Below are 11,537 nucleotides of genomic sequence, written 5' to 3'. Positions count from 1 at the left end.
TTAGAGTGATAGAACTAGCGGTTTCTCCAGTAATGGCTGTAATCAAAGCAGCTCCGCTCATGAATGCTACTTTATCAGATCAAATGAAAATGCCATCGAAACTTTTCTGAAGACAGTCAGTTCCCTCAGAGATACATTCATATAAAACACCCGCGCCGTGTTATGATTTTGAAACGTGCAGTGCTCATGTTTATTCAACGAAGTCAAACGGCACAAATAAATCAATGTATGGGAAACTGGTAATGTATATCGAAATATCGGAAATGTGTTTAAAAATCATATCACCGTTATTGAAAAAAATTATATCGCGATACATATTGATATTGAATTATTGTCCAGCCCTAGTTTCTACACAGATAACAGGGAGTGTTCTCAAAACTTCGACTAATGTTCTGTTAAGGTTCTCTCAAAGTAATGAACAAATGTTCTTACAGTCACATTAATAGTAAAGTTGTCTGGTCTTTAATAATGTTTGCAAAACAATAGCACAAAAACTTTTATGCATCGCTCACGTAACCTTTTGTTTTAAAGCAGCATTTGATTGACAAGTAGGCAGTCCTAGTAGGCAGTTCTTTTATGTCACCATGGATGCATCAGAAGGAAATAGCGTTTACACTATGCCACATGTATTTTCGACAACCTCTGGACGTGAAGTAGCTCTTCACACCATATGCCCTAAATGTGATATTTCTGGATTAAATTCAAGATACAAGACCCATTTGCAGTGCATAAGTCAATAAAACTAAAATTATCACAAGGCTTTATTCATGGATAGACATCTGCTATGACTAGCAATTATACTGTCACTTCCAATGAGTCCCAGCAGGTATGAACTGACAAGCTTCCAGTGACAAGACAAGTAATTTGTCTGTCCAAACTGAAAAAAAAAAAATCTGCATGACGTGGCACAATCACAGCTAAATTGAGTATATTTGATTTTTAATATAGACCAGGATTTTAAACCAATGAGATTTCACTGTGGGCAGGGCTACTCAGTGCACAACAAAACAAACACAGAAAATAAGCAAATGGACAAAAATGCAAAAAAAAAATAAATAAATCAATTCATTTTTATACAGCTATTCACAATGCATATGGTTCCAAGGCAGCATTACAAAGAAGAGTTTATTACAAACAGTGAGCAGCTAAAGGCGACAGTGAAAAAGAAAAATCACTAAGATGATGTTTAAGCACATAAGAAAAAAAGAAGAAGAAATTAAAAAAAGAAGAAATGATTGGGAAAATGACTGAAGGAAACAGAAGTCCTCACACGATTATGCCTGGATCATAGATAGCTGGATGGAAAATCAGAGCTGGTCTTCTTCCAGAATACAAACTCGATTATGTTAACTCGATTTTGGGGTTGTAGCACTGTGAAAATCAGGATCAAACTGCATTTCTCATGTAACATCATACACGCTTTGAATGGCTAGATAAAGTGTCGGAAAGTTTATTAGTGGAGCTGTTCTAAACTTTTAAACAGTTTGAACACAACTTTACTTTGCTAATGGGGGATTGAGTGTTTGAGTTTAGTACTGTGCTGATGCATCTATCGCCGGATGACTGAACACATGGAGAGAGCAGAACTATTGGAAGCACTCATGGAGAGTTTAGATGGTGAGGTCCATATGGACTGTGAAATGCTGCAGACATTGCACAAAAAAGCCTCAGAGAGATGTCAGCAGATTTTCCACGTCTGTCTGCAATTTTTGAGGAACTTTGCTGTGAGTTGGACCCAAAGACAGCCACAGTTCCTTAAGTCCCAGAATCCAGCACTACATGACTTAGCAGAATGCCATTCCCAGCCTGTCACCAGAAAGCTCTTTAGATATGAAGGGTCCTCCACCTTCCATTTGCCTTTGAAATCACATCACCGACAGTAGAAAGAACAGGCTGTTAATCACAGTCACGACTAGCACGTCTGCAGTCTTCTTTGTCTGCATACTCATACGACTGCACTTTCTGAGCCAGGCTGTCTGCATTCAAGTGATATCAGAAAAACATATATTACCATGGAACAGTGTGTGCGTGTGTGAGTGTGTGTAAGAGCAGCAGTAGATTAATGTCTCCATCAGCAAGCTCAGACGTACTCAGTGCAATCAGGGCAGAGCTGAATTAGACATATTAAAACAGGATGGCGGAGAGCACTCTCAGAAACAGTTGTGCCAACCTCAGGGAAATCGTTCTCTGCGTTTCTACTTACTGTAATTGGATGCATAAAGATGTGTGGGCAGGAAACGCCATAATGCTGACGATAAAGTGTCTGGAACAAACTGAAAAATATTTCATCCGTAGAGAGTGACACAGAATAAAAAGCATTTGATTAATTTTTACATTCATTTTCATTTTAATTAGTATTTTGTCTTGTTTTACAGTAAAGTATCTAAACGTCCTTTTAAACCAGATCAATTTTCTTGAGAAGCAAAATTGTGTTAGATAATTAGGTTTGTTTTCAGAGAATATTTCTTTAATTAAGACTATTTTTCTTACCCCACTAGCAATCTTGTTTTAAGACTAACTCTAATAAAGAGTAAAAAAAATACTTAAAATACTTGCAAAAGTTTGGGGTTGGTAAAATTCTTTCAATTATTTGAAAGTAGTCTCTTATGCTATACTTATGTATATCAAAACTAAAAACAGCAATATGTGAAATATTATTTACAATCTATTTTAAAATGTAATTTATTCCCGTGATGGAAAAGCTGAACTTTTAGCAGCCCTTACTCCAGTCTTCAGTGTCACATGATTCTTCAGAAATCATTGCAATATGCTGAAATGGTGTTCAAGAAACATTTCTAATTATTATAAATGCTGAAAACAGTAATTGCTGCTTAATATTTCTGTAGAAATCGTAATACACTTTTCCAAGATTTTTTGATGAAAGTTCAAAGGAACAGCATTTATTTGAAATAGAAGTCTTCAGTAACATAATCAATGTCTTTACTGTTACTTTTGATCAATTTAATGCACCCTTGCTGAATAAAAGTATTAATTTCTTCAAAAAAAAAAAAACTTTATCAAAACGTTTGAATGGTATAGAACATCATAGAATCTTGGTGTGGATTGTTTGACTTGGCCCAGTAACAACTTTACAACCATACAGAACACCTTAGCAACAGCCTAACAACCACCCAGAACATCTTAGCAACAACACAGCAACACCCTAGGAGCAACTGACAACACGCCAGCAACACAAAAGCAACTTTTGCACAGGCAAGAACAACACAGATTCTTTGGAATATGTACAATGTCATTTTTTTCCTTATAGTAAATAGAAATAAATGTAGACCATAAATGTAATCTATAAAAATCTTTATTTATTAGTCATAGACAATCTTCTTCACCTATATTGCAGCTCTTGAATCAAACATTTTGATTATGGTGCAGTTTTGATGTCATGACATTAAGAAACACTGAATAATTATTGACATTTGATGTTATTGACATCCAACCTGCACAATAGGTGCCACATTTGATATTGTTTTTAGAATTAATGGTGCATTTATTATGCCTTTTGTTATATTTAGAATTTTACAGCCCCTGGTCATGATAAACTAAGATTATATGGAAATCTCCATAATGATTCTTTAAAAACAATTGTGCTCCACAGAAAACAACAACAACATTATGGGTTTGGAATGTTATAAGGATGAGTAAATAATGATAGAATTAACTATCCCTTTAGGACTGATACATTCAGCTTACATTTGAAACCTTAAAAGAGAACAGAGATAGACATCTTCTGCATGATGGAATAGTACATTTGGTGATAAAAAGAAGCAGAGAGAATTTTAACAGGAATGACAGGGAAGGTCAGGTCGTAAAAGAGTGTAAAACAGAGCAGTCAGCGCATCAGGACCAGCACCAGGAGCCAACAATGCTAACTTGGCAAAGGCTCATACATTTCGATCCCATTCCATTACGATGCAAGAAAAAATGGCTGACCCCCAGGTGTTAATGACTCCTACGACATGGAAAGGGTTGGGGGAAGGGATACACCGGGGAATCAGAGAGAGATGCATGTAGGATGCATGCTCTACCATGGATTTGATAATGCAACGCATCCAACTCATTCAAAAAACAGCCATTCTTTGAAAGATCAACTCTTGTGAAATCATCTTATATTGACATTCTTCTCCTTTCTAAACCAAACACACAGATTTGACACATAAGGTGGGGGATGAAACATCAAAGCTGTTTGAGAAAGCAAAGACTGGCACAGATGCACGGAAGAAGAAGACAGGCTGAGAGAGTCTTTTCTGTGATGTTTTGATGTTGTATTCCAAAAAGAATTATTAAAAATGACCTTATGAGTCAACGATCAAAATTGAAGGACATAAGTGATTCACTCAAAGCTTGGGCAACACAGAGAGAGCCATCCAACATGTGCTCCATCTGTGGAGAATTTCAATTTTGTTGCACAACAAAAAACAATTTTAAAAGCAAATATCAAACCTACAGGCAATCAAATCTGAACGATCAGATAAAATAGCTTAGATATAACAGAACTTCTATACAATATGCAGTTAACAGTGGGTGCAAAAATAAGCAAAAAAATCATTAAAAATAATAAGAAAAAAATGTAATAATGCAGTGCATTGTATTAGAGCTCTTTGGCTGGGATTCATTCACCTTCAGCCACTGACACTCTCTGTGCCGCTCCGAGCTAATGGAAGCACACTGGCAGAACGAATGGCAGCAGAAATCAAGTCATTTACGCAAAGCATCCATGTGGCGTACTTGGACACACACACTCTGAGCTCTGCGCCATAGGAGAGCTCATTCTCCCTCCCCAAATAATCCATTTCTCCACCACAATGAATATTTGATACGGTTCACATAACGTGCTTTGGCGTGTTAAGCGAATGTGAGAGCAGATGCATGGTGGGGCACCAATGGGTGACAGGAAGCGACATGAGTGCATTAGGGTATTCACATTAGCATTGGCAGTTTTTTTTTTTTTTTTTTTGCAAAATAAAACAAATGAGGTCTCTTATGGCAACGTTTTTCATGTACAAAGCTTCAGACATTCTGTGCTGTACAACAAAGACTTTGCATGCAATCGTTGCACATTGTGTCGGAGGATATAACACATATCAAAATAACTTTTTTTTATTTGGTCCAAGTGTAACCCCTCTCTCCTGGGTCCTCACCGCCACACCTCGTTCTCGTTCCGAGTGGGTCTCGAACCCGGGCCTCCGGCATGGGAGGCGGACGCACTAACAAGGAGGCTAAAGACTGCAGCCTCTAGCATCAGTCGCTAGTTCGTCTCTCTTGAGATCAGGGGAGTGAGGTTTACCTGCACAGCACCTACTCGCTGGCCTCCGTTACACAAGCATCTCCAACCACCACTGTGGCACATTTCATATTAGATCTAGGTAGCAATCTAACCACGCAACTTTCAAGGGAACTATAAAATCATAATCTGACCCATTTCTTTTGATGTATGAGGGATGCTTCTGGCACAGTTTATGTTTACATTGAGAAGCGAAAACCAAATCGCTCAATCTAAGTCCTTTCCGTTCCCAGCACCATAAAGCCCTCTGATTGGTTGGTCTGAGCCAGGCTGTTTATCTGTCTTGATGCAGTGACATCAAAGTACTGACAGTCATTAGCACTCTGGGATTGGTACTGGGGAATTTCACGCTGTCGAAGTATATGAGAATGAGATGAGGGAGAAAATCTGACAGAGTTCAGAAAGATGGGAGACCAACATAGAGCGAATGCCCTTATTAACCAGCCACACTGGCGATATCCAGCGACCAGCGCACATTGATGTGGTGTAAATGTCATATTTTGGAGCTCTAGGGGAATTAATGAACTATTTATGTAAGACAACCCATCGCAAATCCATCTTCATCAGCTCATTACAAACACAGGCAGAATTGAGAGAATGAGATATAGTGGAATGTAACTCTAAACAAGCATTTGTTTTTAATTTTTCATACATCTCTGTAAATGCATGAAAGATGAAAGTCTAGGTCATCTTTATAGAGCATGAAATGAATATTTTGTTGCTTTTAGTACTTTGAAGTGATCTACAGTTTATGATAGTGTATTTTTTTAAAAGATGTGACCTTTAGTAGATATTCACTTTTAAAATGTTTGATTTTTTTTAAAACAACTATACTCTTTTAAGTCAGAAACACAATTTAAAACTAACCCTAGCACAGTGGTTGACAGATGAGAAGCCAGTTCTTTAATGTTGTCCAAGACTCATCAGAACTGATTAGCATTTACACTACAAATGCAGTGGGGTCACATGCATTTTGACCACCTGTGAATGTGGTTTGAATGATCACAAAATGTTTTGGATCATGTATAGGATCTTCAGAAATTTTAATACCAGGTGTAAATGGGGTCTAAAACAGAGAAGACTTGTATCGACTCACCTGTATTCTGCACTGCATTCAGGTAGCTGTCATCACTATTCACCTGCAGAGAGGGAAAAAGGAAATGAGTTCAAATCCAGAAAGCTGACAGAATTATGAATTGATCTGTTCAGAACACTAAAGTGTCTGTTTTTCCGGAATAGTGATGTTTTATCTTCTTAGACGTGACACACATTTGAACAGCGGAACACTCCGTTTCTGCCTACCCTTCTACCTGCCTCAGAGGAAGCTGTGAGAGTCACTTCTGACAGGGAACCAAGATAATATCTGTTAATATTTTAACTGACATTTTATTTCTGCGTTTAAAGTGCAATTAGCAGATGAGTTAGTATTGTAATCTTTAAAAGTAACTGCTGTCTTACAATGAAACGTGACTGGGATGCGAATAATATGATATGAATGGGGATTTAAGTTCAATCACATATTTAAACTCACACACACACACGCATACACAAATATTTTTTAAATAGAGGAACCAGTAGTCATGACACAATCATGAAATGAATTTTATTAAGTTTCTTTAGGGAAACTTAATCAATTGCTCAAATAAAATGCACATTGTAATCTTCACATTGTTAATTTAATATCACACATTTAGCACTTATTAATACACTAATATGCTTTAATTGCAGAGGTTCTCACTTCTGATTCTCAAATTTTAATATTTAGCTGAAAAATCAAGCTACTAATACATTAATAAAATCTGGCACTGGGTTTTCAAACCATTTAGCTAAAATTTGGGCAGCTGTCAAGGTTGAGTACACCCTAGAAATCTGAGGATTGCTGATAGAACGTCATAGTGGCAGCAGTAAGGAATTAAAGCTGATTCTGTGACTTGAAATGCAATGAGCGATTGCAGGCAGGATGGATCCAGAACCAATTGGACTCTGTTCTCCCAACTGATTTTTCGCTGAGCATCAGAAACCATAAAGCTGTAATCCTAAATTTGACCTAGCACTCATCAGTGACCCATAAGAATATTTAAACATTTCTTTTATAGTGTTTACCAGTTCTCTAATAAAGGAATAGTTCACCTAAAAAAAAATATGTATACTAGTATGACTTAGTCTTTCAATACTAGTATGACTTTCTTTCTTCTGTGAAACACAAAATGAGTTATTTATAGCAGAAAGCCCAAGCTCCTTTTTCCATACAATGATAGTGAGTTTTGATGGTTTTCAATGCTTCCAATACAAGATTTTCAGCTACTTAAATTCCAGTCTATTTCTCACATAGAGCTATCATATGGCTTCAGAAGACATATAAAATTTACAGCATGAGTCATATGGAACATTTGAGTGTGACAGTCCTTTATTTGCATGGAAGAGAGCAAGTCAATCTGTCAAACTTCTTTTGAGGTCCACAAAAGAAAGAAAAAAAACACAGGTTTGGAATAACATGGAGGTGAGTAAATAATTTAAAAAAAATCATTTTTTAATGAACTATTCCTATAAAGAATAAGAGTTCAAACAGCTAAAACTTCACAATAAAGTCTGTCCCCTGTTGTAATCTCATATCAAAATCTACCCACATATTTGTTTATAACTGTTTTGAACTTTTTCGCTTGTAAACGGTGCTAGATATGTGCATATTTTTTCTGCTTTAGACAAGACCACAGAAATCAATATTATGGATAGAGGACTTGTGGATTATTGTTTTGTTTTTATCAGATGTCTGGACTCTCATTCTGATGGCACCCATTCACTGCAGAGGATCCACTGGTGAGCAAGTGATTTAAAGGGGTCATATGATGTTGCTAAAAAGAACATTATTTTGTGTATTTGGTGTAATGCAATGTGTTTATGTGGTTTAAGGTTAAAAAAACACATTATTTTCCACATAATGTACATTATTATTTCTCCTCTATGCCCCGCCTTTCTGAAACGCATCGATTTTTACAAAGCTCATCGGTCTGAAAAGCGAGGTGTGCTCTGATTGGCCAGCTATCCAGTGTGTTGTGATTGGCTGAATACCTCAAGCGTGTGACAGAAATGTTACGCCCCTTACCATACTGTGTTTCCATGCGGCAAGGCAACCACATGTGACGACCCCGGGCTGGACTTCGCTTCGTCCACGGTGAAAGCCGATCCGGCGATCCACAGCGCGAAGTTGATGTTTTTCCTCAGCGACCAGCACAGATCAGCTCTAGGCATGACAAAGCTGATATTGTCCTCTTTTGGAAGGCCAAACAAAGTAGTTTCGCTTTCACAATGAAACACGCAGCATATCCACAACATGGCGGCTGCGGCAACAATACTACAGTGAGAATAAAAGTTACGCGTTCTTTCTTTGCGTGAACATTTGGGCGGTGTTATGCAAATCTCCCCACATAGTGATGTAGACATGTGGGGGCGTGTTAGAACGAGCCGTTTTAGGTAGGTGTGGCTGACTCTTAACCTTTATAAAGAATATCTCTTTGGATTTGAGACTTTAGTCTTTGCAACTTTACAGATCTTCTTTATGCACCAAGAGCTTATAACACTCCAAAGAGAAAGGAAAAATTGAAATTGCATCATATGACCCTTTTAATAGTAAATGTCTCCTAATCTGTTTGATAAAGAAACAAATTCATCTACATCTTGGATGGCCTGAGGGTGAGAAACTTTTCAGCTAATTTAAATTTTTAAATGAACTATTCTTTCAAAACCCCTTTGTTTCTAAGCTGCACTGCACACAGTCATTTTTCAAACACGTCTACAGATGAAAACATGGTATTGACTTCATTAATTTATGACCAATAAACTGATCTGAGGATTTAGCATCACCAGCAGCAAGGCTAATTGCATTATAGATAACAAGCTCCAGTTATGCGCCCTGATATTTGTGCTCATCTCAACCCACTCAGGTCAGTTACGGCCATAATTGCATCTGTCATTCTCATTCCACAGCAACAACTGGGACCAGACTGGCACTGTCCTTGATTATGTTCCTTTCCCCCAAACAGGAAAATATACATTAAACAAAACCCTTGATTTAAACAGCATCTTTGTTTTTGACTCCCATTTGGCTGTCCATTTCAAATGACACCTATACAAGAAACAGCTTGTGGTAATGGAGTATAGCACAGATGAGTGAACATATGACCAGGTGTGTCTTACTGACAGCTGCAAACACAAGAAGGCACACATCAACCTTGATGTCTAGCCTATAGCACACATCCGGTGTGCTGCTGTTTTTTTGTATCCCAGGAGTCTAATTGCAAATGCACATTTTAAAATGCACGCAGATATTTAAAATCAATCCGGTGTATGACACTATGTCAGGAGCATAGTCCTTCAACAGATTTGTTGGTGCTGTGAAATTTTCATAATCAAGAGGAGCATAAAGTCTCTAATGGAGCACGGCAGGTATATTACGCATTAATTCCTTCCCATAGTGCTGTTGTTTCACCGCCCAAACAGATGTTAAGATACTCCAGCTCTGTAGTGGATGTGAACTGAGATGAAGGTACAATTGTCTAGCTGTTAAATAACGCTGATACCTTTCTCTGCAAAAATTTTTTTATGATATGCTAAAAAATTTAATAAGCCATTTAGGAGTGGTTTAGTAGGTAGTACCACAAAATGAAAATCTTGTTCAAAGCATTTCTGTTGAATCTTTCACAACTGGATGTTTCTTTGTCTTCTGTGCTGAACTGAGTTTGGAGACTTCTGAGTGTAGATATGCTCTATTACCCAAAAAATCAACCATTCTTTTCAAACAATCCTAATACTGAATTCTTCTCCACATCCCCTGAAATACCATTATGTGTGTGGGTCAACAATTGTATTCTAGCACGCTCCTCAAACTCATTAGTGTTACAGCAGAATATGGGTCAGTGTGTTGTATTTTTGAATCCTTGTGGTTTGCAAACTCTGAGCTTTGTGCATTCACAATGGAAACAGAAAACAAAAAATAAGGTTATTAAATGATAACTGAATTTAAACATCTAATAATCCTCCATGTACAAACCCCATGTTTAACGTGTATCATTTAAGCAACATTTCCTCCCTACAGCATGGCAGATCCTCTATTAGAGGGAGGTGGCTTTGGTTGAATCCATTAAACAGCATGTGAGTGTTTTATTGCACAATGACAGACATAAGATGCTGAACTAGATTTGGCCAAAAAGTGCACTTTGAAATCATGCTGCATTAATGTTAGTGGCTCAAAGCAATACAAATAAGAGCACGCAAAAGCACACATTGTGTTAGCAAATCTAATAAAGCCATTTAGGTGTATTTATTCCGCGCTATTACTGAACAGCCCTAAAGGCGCATCTTACCTCCAGCAAGACTGCAAACACACCGAGCAGGGCGAGCATCCTCCACACTCTTGGATCCATCCCTATCTCCGGCTATGGGTCAGTGTCATTTTCCGGTATTAGAAGCCACCTCCGGAGCAGGGTGTATTCGCGAATGAGCGCTGTTCAAACGGACTGAATGGCACAACTGCGCGGATGCCGTTTAAGAGCGTTGGTTTCCAGGGTGAGTGATGCGATGCTCCGTGACCCGCCGTAGGTTGATATATGATGTTTAATCGGTGTAGTGGAGTAGTGTCACGGACGCACACACCTCGTAGCGACCCACGGGCAGCGCTACGTCTCCAAGCGCTCACGCACCTCGCGCGCGCCGCACTGATGAACCAGCAGCCAACAAACTGGGCGTCACTGCTGCCTTAGTGCAGTCCTGGCAATAATAATAATAATAATAACAACATATAACAATGTGTGAAATATGTGTCTAAATGGACAATTAAAGTACTGTTCTATATTGTTATTATTATTAGTATTATTATTAAGTGCAATAAGTGCAATATTATTATTTTGACCCAACTATGCTATTCAATTTTTCGCGAATATAGACCGATATAAATAACGAATTACAGTAAAAAAAAAAAAAAAGATTTTCGAAGATTATTGGAGTAAGTTTTACAAGAATTACACAATTCAATGTTTAATTCAATGTTTGCAATTTCTTTGCAATTAATTGTGAGATTTAGGCTATTAGCCATTTCTGAGTGAAAATTCTTTCAAAAATATTTGTATCAGTTTAGTTTACAATGTGTAAAATTGTAAAATGTTACAGTGGTTATTCCAACAGGGCCGTAAACACCATAGACATTGAGAGGGACAAGTGAGTGAGTGTGTGTGTGTGTGTGTGTGTG

The 11,537-nt window shown here is 37.7% G+C and overlaps 1 protein-coding gene across 1 annotated transcript in view; it reads right to left on the bottom strand.

Annotated features, from left to right (window-relative positions):
• The window catches only part of LOC107684096 (neurotrypsin-like), a 36,778-nt gene that overhangs the window by 17,018 nt on the left and 8,223 nt on the right, over positions 1-11,537 (bottom strand). The window contains exons 2-3 of the mRNA XM_016480276.1: positions 10,657-11,059; positions 6,393-6,435 (exon numbers count right to left, since the gene is read on the bottom strand). Of these exons, the coding sequence (XP_016335762.1) occupies positions 6,393-6,435; positions 10,657-10,716 (103 nt within the window). The 5' untranslated portion in view covers positions 10,717-11,059. The remainder of the gene's footprint in view (positions 1-6,392; positions 6,436-10,656; positions 11,060-11,537) is intronic.

This window comes from Sinocyclocheilus anshuiensis, unplaced genomic scaffold (assembly GCF_001515605.1).
Source record: "Sinocyclocheilus anshuiensis isolate Anshui unplaced genomic scaffold, SAMN03320099.WGS_v1.1 scaffold553, whole genome shotgun sequence".
NCBI classification, from domain to species: domain Eukaryota; kingdom Metazoa; phylum Chordata; class Actinopteri; order Cypriniformes; family Cyprinidae; genus Sinocyclocheilus; species Sinocyclocheilus anshuiensis.
The sequence above is the reverse complement of the archived record's forward strand: the minus strand, read 5'-3'. Positions and strand labels throughout refer to the sequence as shown.